General features: G+C 36.8%; 1 protein-coding gene across 5 annotated transcripts in view; it reads right to left on the bottom strand.

The window, feature by feature from the left end:
* PTPRO (protein tyrosine phosphatase receptor type O) overlaps positions 1-15,747 on the bottom strand; it is a 129,618-nt gene that overhangs the window by 101,621 nt on the left and 12,250 nt on the right. For all 5 annotated transcript variants that reach the window (XR_013179572.1, XM_077170185.1, XM_077170184.1 and 2 more), the window contains one exon: positions 12,656-12,929. Coding sequence is in view for 4 of the 5 variants with exons in the window: in XM_077170185.1 (XP_077026300.1) it covers positions 12,656-12,929 (274 nt within the window). In the remaining variant the exon portion in view is untranslated. The remainder of the gene's footprint in view (positions 1-12,655; positions 12,930-15,747) is intronic.

Here is a 15,747-nt window from a genome sequence, read left to right as displayed (position 1 = left end):
TGGGACCAAACACAATCCTGCCTTCTTCCAGAACTAGAACAGAAATGGCCCATGCCTTCAGCTCACGTTTCCACTTTGTGTTTCTCATTCATAGAGATGACAATCTTGCTTTTAAGTCCGGAAATCTACTTTCGATTTTATTTTGTTCTATGCTATAGGACCATAAGTGGTGTGTCAGCATAGGAATTTATTGCAATATTTTTACTAGAAATCCTAACATTAAATTTTCTTTTTTCTTCGTTTCATAAAAGTACTCCAAAATGTGGTATATACTATGATCATATTTCATGTGACCCATATAATGACAACTGATATTGAAATTGAAGAGTATTTTATGCTCCTTAGGCCCTCTATATTTCTGATGGCAGGAGCAGGGAAAAGGGCCAGAAGACAGTCCTGGGCCAGAGACCAATCCAGGCCAGGTCAGAGATGCTGCCCTATAGGCTCTTTGTTTAGATGGTGATTTGCAACACCACTTGCCTCTTAAGCTGGATCCAACCAGGCCACTGAGAAGGGCTGGCAGCAGTAGCTACCCACGGTTCCGGAAGGGTTACTCTACCCTCTTACCTTAAAATCGTCCTCACTTCTTTCATGGAAGACTTCAGCATTCTAAATTACTCTCCCTGCTTCTAATCTCATCCAAAATTTTTCTTATTCTTGCCCAAAGCCTCTAAACCTGAAATTCCCACTTTCATCAGAGTCTTAAACCAATCACCTCAACCAATCACTGCCCAATTAATTTTAATTCTCCTTTAGTTCTTAACCCTTGAATAAACTTCTATTGACTATTGTTGGAATTGCTTATATTTATTTAGTGTATTCTCTGAACTATACACTTTGCTAAGGACTTTATGTGAATTATTTCATAATGTCCTCCTCTACAAATTATGTAGCAATATTATCCCAAAACTATAGATTATAATCATAGAATAGATAAGGGATCAGCAAATTATGGCATGCTGGCTAAATTTGGCCCATCACTTTGTATGCATTGTGAGTTAAGAATGATTTTTAAATTTTTGATGGTAGAAAAAAATCAAAATAAGAGTAATATTTTATGACATGAAAATTATGCAAAATTCAAATTTGGATGTTGATAAAATCTTATAAGAATACAGTTATGCCTGTTTCTTAAATGTATTGTCTATGGACACTTTTGTACTGTAGTGGGAGAGCTGAATAGTAGCAACAGAGATTATATGGTCTAAAAAAACTAAAACATTTATTATTTGTACCTTTAAAGAAAATGTTCACTACTTTTAGAATAGATTATAGATTAGAAAGCAAAGGCTTAGAGAAACTGAATGATTTGTCCAAGGCTACGCATCTCATTTGCACTCATTTGTAGGCTTCTTTGATTGCAAGGCACACACTTTGAACCACTACCCCAAATGTCTGCTTGATAATTTTTCTATTCCAATGTAGAATGCAGGATCTTGTGGCTTCCAGCTTTGTTTCAAGAGGAAGCTTTCCCAAATAAAATCTTATGTCATTTCTTGGTATAAGATCTGTCATAACTCTTCATTACTTATAGATTAAGTTCTGAGTTCTTTGCAAAATATATTAGATTCTTCCAGATTTTTCTAGCCACTTTTCCTACCTTGATTTTGAAACCCTGGATTCTTGCTATCTTCACTGCTTATAGTTCACCAGTGTGTGCTGTGGTGTGAATACCTCCATTCTTTTGGACAGATGATGGTCTTTGACTTTGACTGTAATATTTTAAATTTGTTATTTATTTGGCAAACTTTTATTAATTTTGCAAGCATTGTTTCTTACATGGTGCAATTATTTCCAACACACCCAGGAAAGACTGGGCACTATTTTGTACACAAACATTACAATGTTTATCATAGGGTTTTTTTTTTTAATTAGAGAAGTTGAGTATTTATAGAACAATAATGAATAAAATACAGGATTCCCATACACCACCCCACCTCTAATGACAGTGCATTGATGTGGAACCTTTGTTACAGTTGATAGTAGCACATTTTTATAATTGTACTATTAATTAAAGTCTATGGTTTAACTTGGGGTTCACTGTTCGTGTAGTGCAGCTCCATGGATTTTTAAAAACATTTCTGTTCTACTATTATATATACAATTGGACATTTCTCCCTTTTAATCATATATTAAGATATATATTTCAGTGCTGCTAATTGCATTCACAATGTTGTGCTAATATCACCACCATTCATTACCAAAACATCGCCATCATTTCAAATAGGAACACTGTACATTTTATGTCTTAACTTTCCATTCTCTATCCCCACCTAGTCTCCTGGTAACCTATATTACAGATTCTGATCCTATGAGTTCGTTTATCCTAACTATTTCAAAACAGTGAGATTATACAATATTTGTCCTTTTGTATCTGGCTTATTTCACTCAACATGATGTGTTAAAGGTTCATTCATGTTGTCATAAGTATCACTATTTCATTCATTTTTACTGTTGAATAGCTTTCCATTATTCATGTACAGCATATTTTGTTTATCCATTCAACAGATGATGGACACTTGGGTTGTTGTCATCTTTTGGCCATTATGAATAATGCTGCTGTAAACATCAGTGTGCAAATATCTGTTCAAATCCCTGCTTTCAATTCTTTTGGGTATATACCTTGTGGTGGGATTGCTGGGTCATATAGTAGTTGTATACTTTGCTTCCTGAGGAACTGCAGAACTGTCTTTCACAATGGCTGCACCATTTTACATTGTCACCAGCAACGAATAAGTGTTCCTATTTTCTGGCATCCTCTCCAACATTTGTTATTTTCCATTTTGTTAATAGTAGCCATTCAAATGGGTGTGAAATGGTATCTCATAGTGGTCATTTCTCTGATGGTTAATGTGCTGAGTATCTTTTCATGTGCATTTTTGGTCATTTTTGGAGAGGTGTCTAGTCAACACTTTCACCCATTTTTAAATTAGGTTACATTTAAAAATTTAACTTAAATTATCTTTCTGTTAAGTTGAAGAATTTCTTTCTGTCAGATGTGTGATTTCCAAATATTTTCTCTCATTGTGTAGGTTGTCATTTTACTTTCATGATAAAGTCCTTCAAGGAACAAAAGTTTTAATTTTGATGCCCCCCTTTATTTTTTCTTTTGTTGCTTGTGCTTTGGGTGTAAAGTCCAAGAAACCATTACCTAACACAAGATTCTGAAGGTGCTTCCCTATACTTTATTCTAGGAATTTAATATTTCTAGCTCTTATATTAATGTCTTTGATCCATTTTGAGTTGATTTTTATATTGGTGTGAAATAGGGCATCTCCTTCTCCTCCTCCTCTTCTTCTTTACAAATATAGATTGAGTTTCCCCAGCACCATTTGTTGAAGAGTTTATTCTTTCCAAATTGAGTGATCTTTGCCACCTTGTCAAATCTCAGGTGGCCATAAATGTGAGAGTTGATTTCTGAGCTTTTAATTCAATCCCATTGGTCTATAAATCTGTTCTTGTGCCAGTCTTGATTCCTGTGGTATGTAATAAGTTTTAAGATCAGGAAGTATGAATCCTCCAGTTTCATTCTTATTTTTCAGGATGGCTTTAGCTTCTCAGGACCTCTTATCCTTCCATATAAAATTTGATGATTGGCTTCTCCATTTCTGCAAAGAAGATTGTTGGAATTTTTATTGGGATTGCATTGAATCTATAAATTGCTTTGGGTAGTACTGACATCCTGTCAATATTTAGTCTTTCAATCCATGAACAGGGAATATCCTTACATTTATTTAGATCATCTTTAACTTCTTTTAGGAATGTTTTGAAGTTTTCAGTGTACAAGTCTTTGCATCTTTGGTTGGCTGTATTCCTAGATATTTGATTCTTTTAGTTGCTATTACAAATTGAATTTTTTCTTGGTTTATTCTGATTGTTCATTGCTTGGAGAAGATGATTTTAATGTTCCTTTCTGTAACCAGAACCAGTCAGGGGCTGGACCTCGAAAGCAAGAGTGAGGAATGGACACCAGTAGTCATCAGGTGAGCAGAGTCATTTACTGTTCTTTTTTGTAATTTATGCGTCTCTTCCTCCCGCTCTTCCATGGATGTGTACAGTGTTCTTACCACTAAAGTTTCAGAATAGTTGTTACAGACAGTTCTTGCCTGTTTCATAGTTGTTTCAGTGGGAAGAAGTCTGCCATAGAATTGTAATTTTTGTTTACTTTTTTTGTCTTTTCCACCTGAGTGCAAAATAGTTGGGAGTGGGTATTTTTACTTATCTTCTCTTCTTTAGCACCTGGAACATGCATGGCATGTACCCAATAAATATTGAATACAAAATAAAAACACATGGTTTATTTTAGTTGTGGTCAATTTGTACAGAATATTATAGTTGTGTCTGTGCATGCTCTGCAGATTATAGCCACTCTCTATAGGGCTTTACCAACACAGGGAACATCTGCGTGTTTATAAAATTTAACCAATTTCAAACAATTATACCCATACATTATTCTATCTATTGAGAAACTACTGCTTCCCTTTAAAGTGCATTCAAATATTAATTCGATGTTAGAGCCTAAGTGTCGTGGAAATAATTTACTGACCATTCTACTTTGCTGTGCTGAATGTTCCAGTAGCCTTGACTCTTGAAGACGATTGTATAACGATACAGTTTTTACAATGTGACTATGTGATTGTGAAAACCTTGTGTATGATGCTCCTTCTATCCAGGGTAGGTCAGATGAGTAAAAAGCTATGGCTGAAAATAAATAAATAATAGGGGAGGTAAGGGGTAAAATAAATTTCTAGGTCTAAGTACTATTGGTCAATGAGAAGGAGGGCTAAGGGGTATGGTATGTATGAGTTTTTCCTTTTTCTTTTTATTTCTTTTCCTGGAGTGATGCAAGTGTTCTAAAAATTATCATGGTGATGAATACACAACTGTGTGACGATATTGTGAGCTACTGATTGTATACCATGTATGGTCCATATGTGTGTGAATATTTGTCACTAAAAATATATTTATTTGAAATGGCATTGAAGATGAGACAATAGACTATCATTAATATTTTTAACTTTTTGTTTCGAAATATGTTCAAACTTACAGGGCAGTTACAAAATCAAAACAAAACTCATATGGGGAATTCCAACAAAGCCCTCTTCCTCTGTGATACACAGATCCACCAATTTTAACTTTCTGCCACATTTTCCATATACTTCTATCATTCTATCATTTTGTCTAGCTACATTGCTATCAATTCTTTTTCTGAACACTTGAGTGTAGGCTGTATATTTCATGCTCCTTGGGCACTTAATATATCCATGCACATTCCCTAAAAACAAGGCTATTCACCTATGTAACCTTCCTTAGCAATATCAAGTTCAAGAAATTTAATATTGATCCATAGCTTACAGTCTCTATTCCAATATTTTCACATGTCCCAGTCATGCCCCATTGAGTTTTTTCTCCGCCTTGACAGATCCTATCTAGGATCAAGAATTTCATTTAATAGTCATTATCTTTTTATTTGCTCTTTAGTACCCTAACCACCTTCCATTTGTAAACCTTTCCCATTCCTCCAAACAAAAACCCTTCATTCACTGTGCACCCCATTCCCCCTGCTCCTTGCCCCTGGCAACCTGCACCCTAATTTCTGTCTCTCTGAGCTTGCATATATTCACTGTTTTCTTTGATGTATCATGGGGCTTAATAACATTTTAAATCTATGATGATCTGCTTTTGCTTTGATACCAACTTACCTTTAACAGTAAACACAAACTATGTTGCCATATCACTCCACTCCCCCAGATTTTTGTACTTCTTGCCACAAATTGCAGGCTTTTCCCTAGGAGTCCAAAACTACTAACCTGTTGCTACATTTTATGCATTTGCTTTTTAAAATCTGGAGGAAGTCAACAATGGAGTTAAAACCCAAAATTACAAAAGTAATAACATGTATATTTTACTCATGCTGTTACACTCACCAGAGATCTTTAATTTTCCATGTGGCTTTGACCTATTGTGTATTGTCCTTCTTTCAACCTGCAGAACTCTCTGGAGCATCTCTTGTATCAGTGACAAACTACTTCTGCTTTTGTTTATCTGGGAATTTCTTAATCCTTCCTTCATTTTTTTTTTTTAATTTTCCACGGGCAGGCACCAGGAATCAAACCTGGGTCTCTGGCACGGCAGGCGAGAACTCTGCCTGCTGAGCCACCATGGCCCGGCCTTGCCCTCATTTTTTTTTTTTTTTTTTAATATTCTTTTCCCATTTCTTTCCTCTGATTATGAGTAGGGCCTAGAGGTCGGGGTAAAAGACAAAGCTGCACACAGCCGAGATTGAGCCCCTGCCCCACAGACTGATCCATGAGGCATGGATCCTCGGAAGAACTACCTGTGAAGGTTTTTAAAATGCTAGTTCCTAGGCCCCACAGTACTGAATCAGGGTGTCCTGCATTGACACCCAGGAGTGTCAGTTTAACAGGATCTACTGCACGATTTTTCACATGCAGTTGGGGTTCAGAATGATGCAGGAAGATGAAGAAAGTAACTACTTTATGTTGGAGCAGAAATCTCTGAAAAATGGAATGATTAATTTACTTGGACCCCATGCTTCCTGGCATTCTGCTTTGTCCAGTATTTACATGAAGAGGGGCATGTTTTAGAATTTGTAAACATCCATTAGATTTGGAAAACACACCAACAGAATGCCAAGGCCATGAGGAGACGGAACCTTCCAGCTAACAAGACCGCTCTGGTCCGGGGGTGAAGCAGGACGTGCCAAAATCCCCAACACATGTTTACCTGCCCTTATACCTCTGCTTTTCCCAGGATGCTGGATGAAGAGAGTCACACACCAGGAGACTTTGGGAATGGATTCCTCCACTGGGTATCATTCTTTTAAGACTTGGCCATGTTTCTGAGAGGCATCCATGTTCTTATATGCATCAGTGGTTCATTCTTTTTATTAAAAAGTTGTATTCCATCATGTGGATTGCACTTCATCCTTTCCACATGCTTGGGTGGGTCTGCTCTCCTGGCCCAAGGTTTCTTGACTTCAGACCCTAGCCTCATTCAGAGCTATGACCACCGTCGCCATCTTCAGTCCATCACGGCTGCCTCATGAACTGCTGGACATGACTCTTTCTGCATTCTCGAATTATCTGGGCGTTGACTGCTTTCCCTCATTTTTAAAAGACGGTTTTGCTGGACGCAGAATTCTTGGTTGGCAATATTTTGCTATTAAACATTGAAATATTTTATCCCACTGCTTTCTTGACTTCATGGTTTCCAATGAGAAACTGACAATCTTATTGAGGCTCCCTTGCATATGACATGTCGTTTCTTTCTTCTGGCTTTTAGAATTCTTTCTCTATTTTTGGCATTGGACAATGTGATAGTAATATGTGGTGTGTGTAAATTTGGGTTTATCCTGTTTGGAATTTATTGAACATCTTGGATGTATATATTAATGTTTTGTTAAATTGGGAAAGTTTTCAGCCATTATGTATTTGACTATTCTTTCTGTCTTTCTTTTCCTTCTGGAACTCACACAATGCTTGATGGTAACTCACAGATTTCTCAGGGTCTGTTCACTGTTCTTTCTTCTCCTCAGACTGAATAATTTCAATTGTCTTATTTTTGGTTCACTGATTCTTTTCTTCTGCTACCTCCAATCTGCTTTTGAATCCCTACAGGGAATTTTTATTTTCTGTTGCTGTGGTCTTCAGCTCTGTTTTGTTCCTTTTCATAATTTCCACCTCTATTGATATTCTTTTTGTGTTCAGCTATCATTTTTCAGATTTCCTTAATTTTTATATTTTTCCATTTTTTTCTATTAGCTATTAGAACATCTTTAGTTCCCTTTATAAAAAGTTTTTTCCTGGAATCTTCCAGGACCCCAGTCTGGTCCTCCTCATTGATGGTTTCTAAGGCTTTAATGTTCTTTTTGGCCATCACTTGCTCTTTCTCTGTATCTTTTGTAATCTTTCATTGAAACTGAGACATTTTGATATTTTAATTTGTTATCACCAGAATTTAAACATTGAGTCATCTGTTACCTAAACTTACATCCCACTAGATGTAATAGAACTTTCCTTGATTTCCAGGAACTAACAACAACAACAACAACAAAGAAAAAAAACAAGTAAACATCTTTCCAGACTTTGAAGACTGAGCTGTGTAAGTGCTTTCCTTCAGGGCTTATCCATAAAATGAGTTTAAAGAATAGCTCCAAGCCAAAGCATAGGGGCCTTCCTGATCCTGCACATGCATCTTGTCCTGGGCATACATTTGTGGCCCAAGGAAATCCCCCATTTACATAGTTATAAATGACCCCTCTTCCTGAGGAAAGTTTCCTCATGGTCTTCAGCTCTGCACTGACTGTCTTAACAGCCAGCAATCCTCAGCCCCATGTAGCCACTTGACTGTTCTCCTACAGACTTCTTTACAAAAGCTCTTTGAGCTCCCTTCTTTACTTAGAGAAAGTTCTGGGAGAGTGAGTCCCCCAGGTCATCACCAGACAGCTGAAGGCAGACAACATGCTCCCAGTCTGGGAATAAGAGTCACTCTGATCCCTCCAGAACCAACTCTGGGGATCTGCACTGGGCGCATAGGCCACTCAGCACCAAGCTAATGAGGGGTAGTAGAAAGGCCAGCCAGGGCTCCAGGCATTTTTAAGTTGCCTTCTTCTCCATTCAGCAATCAATCTCTTACTGCATCCTTTAATTTTCTTTTTTTAAGCTTTGAGAGAGATGTTTCTGCCCTTTCTTCTGGTTGTTCAAAGCTTCTGTCAGGGGATGGACCCCTGAAGTATCTCACTCTGCCATCTTGATCAGGGCCATTAACTAATTTTTATAATTTAGAAATCAGTGCATGTTTCTGCTTCTGCTCAGGATGTAAGAACCTGCAAGACAACATTAATCCCACCCTAACAATAAGAAAAGTCCAAATAATCCATGAAATCATAACTATTCTTGGGCTTATCAGAGAAGACAACCAAGTGAACTGACTTCCAAAGAGCAATCAATCTCTCTGATGAGAGAAGGGATATCTTTGGCAGCATATGGGAACAGAGGCAGCCATCAATAAAGCAGGTAAGAAGAAATCAGCCAAAAATTTAACAAATTTAAAAAGGCTGAATGCTGCCTAGTATGTCAATTTAGAACTATCCTGTCCAATATGGTAGCTACTAGCCACATGTATCTAAATTGAATTTAAAATTTATGAAAATTAAATGAAGTTAAAAATCAGTGGCTACCACATAGGACAGTACAGATATAGAACATTTCCATCATCCAAAAGTTTGAGTGGACAGCCCTGGTTAGAATACTTGGGAGTGGAGTCCTCACTCACAGTCAAGTTTTTTTCCTGAACCTCCTCTAAGTGTCGTGATAAATACTGGTGCAGGGTAGGGGGCTGAAGAGAGCTGACCTAGTGGCACAGATATGCAGGTGATGATTGGTGTCACTAACAGAACAGCATGAAATCTTACTGACTTCCCTGAGCCTTTCTCTTATATAAAGCAGAAGCCTGAAGGTATTGGAGGAGAGACAGAATATATTTTCCTTCCAATACACAGGCAAAGAGTCATGTTTTTGAGGGAGTGATAGAAGCAAAACATATCTGTCCCTGAGAGAAGGGCAGGAGACTCTTGGGCACATGACCCTGCACTGACAGAGAGTAAGAGATCAACACTACCGAGGAAGAGGCAGGAAACACACTCCAATCCAACCCCTCCACAGAAAAAAGGCAGAATTTGGCTAGGAATAGGGAGGGATAGGGATGCTAGGAATATGCCACTCCTGAAGCCCGGGATTTCAGGTCTACCTACAACCAGGAGAACCAAGAATGTCCCCTAAACTCTACCTCCCCCAACGCACTCACAACTTAGCACTGAACAAAAGCCAAAACAGTCCACAACTAGGGGAGGAATAAAATCATGGAGAGAGGAGAACCTGTCTGTGGTGCAGGTGGACGGAAGGTAGCACTGGAATATGGAGACACGCCCTCTGCCATGCCTGGCCCACACTAAGTACAAGTTAACAGCAGCCTACTGCTGGAAGAATTTTAAATCTATGGTGAACTGAAGTGAGTAATACCTTAACCCCAACTCAGTCATGGACTCAACCTCACACACTAGGAGCTTAACAACAAAGGAAAATTTGAATTCAAGCATGTAAACAATTACATTAACTATAAATGGACTAAACTTGTACTGTCCAAATTGGTAGCCACTAGCCTCATTTAGAACTTTTAATTTTATTTGATTTTAATTAATTTATATTTAAAAGTAAAACTGAAGTGTTATAAATTCTTGTATTTGTATTATGAAATAACAGCATTTTGAATATAAAGGGTTAAATAAACCATATTATTAAAATTAATTTCACCTTTCAAAAAAAGTTTTTACTCTGTCTGAAAATCTATTATTACATATGTGGTAAGCATTCGATTTCTATCAGATATTGCTGGTCTATATGCCTCAATTCAAAGGCGGGGTTTTTTTGATTGAGTATAAAATAAGACTCAATTCTACAACAAGCCCATTTATTTTAAAGACATAAAGACATAGATCAGTTGACAGTGAAAGAATGGAACTAGTACACTGTGTAAACCCTTAACAAAAGAATGCTGAAGTGGCTCTATTAATATCAGACCAAAAAAACTTCAACACAAGTTGGGGTAAAGAGGAAAATTATAGGTAGATAAAAGAGTCAGTTCATCATGAAGATGTAGCAATTCTACATGTGTTTGTACCTAACAACGTTAATAACAGAACTTCAGAACACAAAAGCATTCATGAAAGAACTAAAAAGGGAGATAGATAAATCCAATTTATAGTTGGAGACTTGCAGAATCCTCTTAAGTAACTGATAGAAAAAGTAGACAGAAAATCAGAAAGAATATAGAAGACCTGAACAACAATATCAACCAACTTGATCTAATAGACATTTGCTGAAACTTCTTCCCACAACAAAATAAATATTTTTTTCAAGTGCTCATGGAATACTACCACACAGACCTTTTTTTTTGTTTTTTGGCATTGGCAGACACAAGACAGGCCATGTTTTCTGTCATAAAATGAATCTCAACAATTTTAAGAGAATTGAAATCATATGAAGTATGTTCTCTGATCACAAAAGCATTAAAACAGAAATCGAGAACAAAGAGATATTTGCAAAATCTCCAAAATTTTGAACATTCAATGACACACTTCTTAACCCATAGGTCAAAGAAGATATCACAAAGGAAATCAGAAAATATTTTGTATAGAATTCGCTGCAAGTGCTAAAATAGTAATGAGATATTCAATAAATCTTAGAAATTACTTACTTATCCAATTTCTTTATGAACGATTAGCTACAAGGTCAAATCCTGGAGGTTTGTCTGATTGGGAATAACTGGGTTCATGCTAATAAATATTGGTCCATGGTTTTATGTTCTATTTTGTTTTGTGTTTTTATTTTTTTTCTTCTATTACTTGCTCACCTTAATTGAACTAATATTAATTGAGCACCTATTAAGCATAAGATGCATTCTAGGTACTCATAAAATATGAATATGAATAAGGTAAGAGTTTCTGATTTCAAGGAATTTGTATTATAGACATTATAAACCTAGATCTGCAGCCTGGATCTATTAATTCCCAATTCACCTTTTTCTGGAACTTGTTCAAGACAGCGTTCTTCCAGGTAAGTCTTTTTTTTAATTCAACTAGATCCCAGGGTACTATATTATATATCTTGAAGGTTCTGGGTCTGTGCCATTCTAATTTTCAGAGCTTGTACTGACCTGGGACTCTGCCAAGTGAGACTGCATTTAATTTTTGGCAGACATGTTGAAAATATGTCCTTTAGTTTTGTTTTCAGTCTTTGCTTCTTGCTGCTTCTCTATCCTTTTGTCACAATAGACAATATCACCATGTCCTTTTCCTTAACTGTGGTCAAAATGATCACATATAGATGAAAGTTAAAAACAATCTTTAGATTGTTTAGAAAACTTGCACTGAAGAACAATGAACAAAATGAACTTCTTTGAACCATTAGATTGTTCTAGTGATTACTCTCACCACCCTGTGGATATCAGTTTGTCTTCCATACCTCATCATATACAGGGGAGTCACATCTTATTTTGAGATTCAGACAGAGAGTAAAGCAAAAATCACATACAGCTAAAGAGCATTCTTATAAAACTTCTAATAGAATCTTTACATGGACACTTGAAGGTTAAAATGGCAGTGATTTTATTTTTCTTGGCATGATATTTAGTAAGTGGAAGTCAAGACTACAATGAGGGTGATGTGGGGTACAGCTATCGATAAATAAATTTATCTTTTTCTCTATCTCAGCTAAAAATATATAACTGAATCTGAGTAGGTTAAATACAAGTGTAACTTCATTGTCTCAAAATCCAAATAAACCAAGATTGCTTCATACTAGAATACATGTTCTGGAAAAAATAGATGCACTAGTTACGATCACTATTAAACAAGATAGCAGAAAATTATATGCTCCACTCATAATACCAAAATTTTCATTCAGTCCCCAAATAACCACCTCATTGAGGTTTCCTTTATCTTGCAAATGTTAAGGAAGCTGTATTCATCACATAAAGCAGAACTTTGAATTTGTGTCATTTGACTTGAAGGCCTGACTCTTTTTCCACTAGAACCCCGTAAGAGTACACTCAAGAAAGAACACATGATGCTTACTTGTTAGTACAGTGATTGATCTGGATGGCTTGGTAACCACATTTCCATTTACCACTACCAGAGTGATTATATAATAAAGGCCATGATAACTGGCCTTAAAGATAACAGGAGGAGGCAAAGTGCTGTTGAATTCCTCAAATTCGAAGAAGTAGTTTTTGGATTCACCAGTTATCTTCACAACATATACAGATGATGGACTCATGACATCTGAAGCTTCTAAAGAGACAACGATGCTATTATCATCTTGAACAGTTACGTGGAAAGTTGTAGCATTCTGTTTAAGGAAACAAAAAAAAAAGGAAATCCAGATCAAATTCAGATTATTGGTGATAAAAATACGCCAAAATAATTTTTCTAAAATTAATATTGTGATAGCATTACTTAGTAAAATTGAGGGGAAAATATAATGATAACTTTTTCTACAGTTAATGTAGTGATAGCATTACTTAGAAAAATAGAATTGCATAGATATTTTAGTCACATACCAGAAAAACAGAGAGAGATCAGCCATTTTATGACTAAAGGTCTTCTCAGCGTCTTTCTCTGAGGATTTTTCTCCACTGAAAAATTGCCTCCAGTTCATGGACTGCGTCATGCAATAAATGCAAAATAAATACCTTGTGAAAATGTAAATAATGAGTGCACAAAAGTCACTCTGGCACTCATCTTCCAGGGGAATTCTTAGTTTCAGCTCTGCTGGAGAGGCTGTGTGTGTGAAGAAGTACCCTATTTTACTTTAGAGGGAGTAAGGCTGTGACAGCCCCATAAAAATTCTTTGAAGGATATTTCAAGGCAGTTATTTCCTTTCTTACTTCCTATGCTGCTTTGAAATTGTTATGTACCCCCCAAAAGCCAAGTTGTTTTGATCCTGATCTAATATTGCAGGATGGAAACTTTGATTGGATTGTTTCCATGGAGATGTGATATACCCAGTTGTGGTTTGGACCTTTTGATTAAATGGAGATATGACTCTGCCTGTTCAAGGTGGGTCTTAATTAGTTTACTGGAGTTTTTAAAAGAGCTCTTGAAGAGAGAAACAGACCAAAAGAGACACAGACACAGTTGTTTGAAAATGCAGAAGCCCCAGGAGATGCCAGGAGCTGAGAGAGCTGACAGAATCTAGATGCTCAGAGAACTGTTGCTTCAGAAGCAACATAAATGCAGGCATTTGGAGATGCTTGGAGTTCTGACAGAGAGAGCAGACATCTAGACAGAGACGTTTTGAGATGCAGAGTCCAGCAGACATGGCCATGTGCTTTCCCATGAGATGCAAAGAAAACCAAAAGCCAGAACAATGTACAGGGGCTGAGAGAGCCATTTGAAACCAGAAGCCAGGAGAGGATGTAGATGCCAACTAAGGGCCTTCCTATGTGACAGACATTGGCCCTTCTTGAGTCAAAGTATCTTTCTCTGGATGCCTTAGTTTGAACATTTTTAAGGCCTTAGAACTGTCAATTTGCAACTTAATAAATCCTTTTTATAAAAGCCAAACCCATTTCTGGTATATTGCATTCTGGTAGCATTAGCAAACTAAAACACTTCCCATCTGTCAGTTCTGAAAAGAAAAATATAGGACTGAAATATCTGTGAAAATCCTTCCTATTAAAAATTAGCCAGTCCTTAATAAGGAAAGCTGCTAAGATGCTGAAGAAGGAACCAGACTAAGGACCTGTGGGCATCTATAGGAAAGTCAGCAGTTGATAGATTGAAAACTTTGCTCCACATGTCTATGTGAATGTTTATGGGCAACAGTCAAAGAATCATTTGTATAGTCAGTTTAAATATTTCTTTCTTCTCAAGATTTTCCTAGGCTCCACAGTCAGAGTTAATCTTACTCTCTGGTCTCAAACAAAAAGCCCATGTAGGTTGGTGGTACCACTTGATGCTTTGTTTTTATCTTCTAATAAGCATTAAAAGTAACTCATTCTGCTGCAAGATCTCATAACCCAGGAACCTTTACAATGAACCCTACTTGAACATACTGTACTGCTTAATAATTGACTGCCCAATCTCTACCCACTGTCTATCCCATGACAATCCCAGCACATGAATTCAATTCTCAGAGTTTTCTCATCATAGTTTCACACCAGTGAAACCGTACACTAACTGTCCTCTTGCTTCTGGCCTATTTCACTCAACGTAAAGTCCCCAAATTTCATTCACCTAGTTGCATGCCACATGATTTAACTCCTTTCTGTGGCCACTTAACATTCTGTTCTGAGTGTACACTACAGGTTGTCCCTCTGTTCATCAGTCAAAGTATTCTTAGGCCACCTCTGTCCATTGCAAGAAGTACTGCCTCCATAAACACAAGAGTGCAAATGCCTATTCCATCCCTTCTTTCAGTTCTTCCAAGTCTTTATCTAATAATGGGGTTGCAGGATCATGTGGTGATAATATCTTACTGCACCATTTTTACATCTTCTCCAGCACTTGTACCCTTGTGTTTATTTTTTAAACCTTTTTATTCACATATATACAATCCATCCCAAGTGTACAATCTGTGGTTTGCAGTATAATCATGTAGAATTTTAACTGTTATTTCTAAATTTTGAGACACTGTGTTCTTTGTATTTGATCCCTTGGAACACTGGATATCTCTGTGACACCCAAAACTCAGAGTTGGAGTTCCACAGCTCTGAAAATCAGCATTACTGACATAGCAACTACTGAAGAGGTTGCAGGAGACATCGACTCCAATTGGAGATGAGAATGAAATGGACCTGGTACACCCTGATTAGTATTAGCGTGAATCAGAAGACAGGGCAAAGGATGATATTGTTTGTATTTTAAAACTTCAACTTGTTGTGTGAGACCAATTTGTTTCACTTATTTGGTCTAAAATTTACATTTTCTGTAGCACTCTAATTTTATTTGTCTGGTCAGTTTATTTAAATAACCTAATTACATGGAACTTAGAATAGGGAACGAGATCTTATTATTCTGTACAGGTTAATGTGATACCCAGATACATTCCGGAGTGTGGGCAGAAAATAATAAAAGGATTTGCAAAATCTCCTTGAGTGATTAGGGGAAAATGAGGAATATTAAACTTCCTCACCTGGAGATTTCTGATACTGTCTCAAGAGTTA

The sequence above is a fragment of the Tamandua tetradactyla genome, chromosome 7 (assembly GCF_023851605.1).
Source record: "Tamandua tetradactyla isolate mTamTet1 chromosome 7, mTamTet1.pri, whole genome shotgun sequence".
NCBI lineage: Eukaryota > Metazoa > Chordata > Mammalia > Pilosa > Myrmecophagidae > Tamandua > Tamandua tetradactyla.
This window is presented reverse-complemented; position numbering and strand designations above follow the sequence as displayed.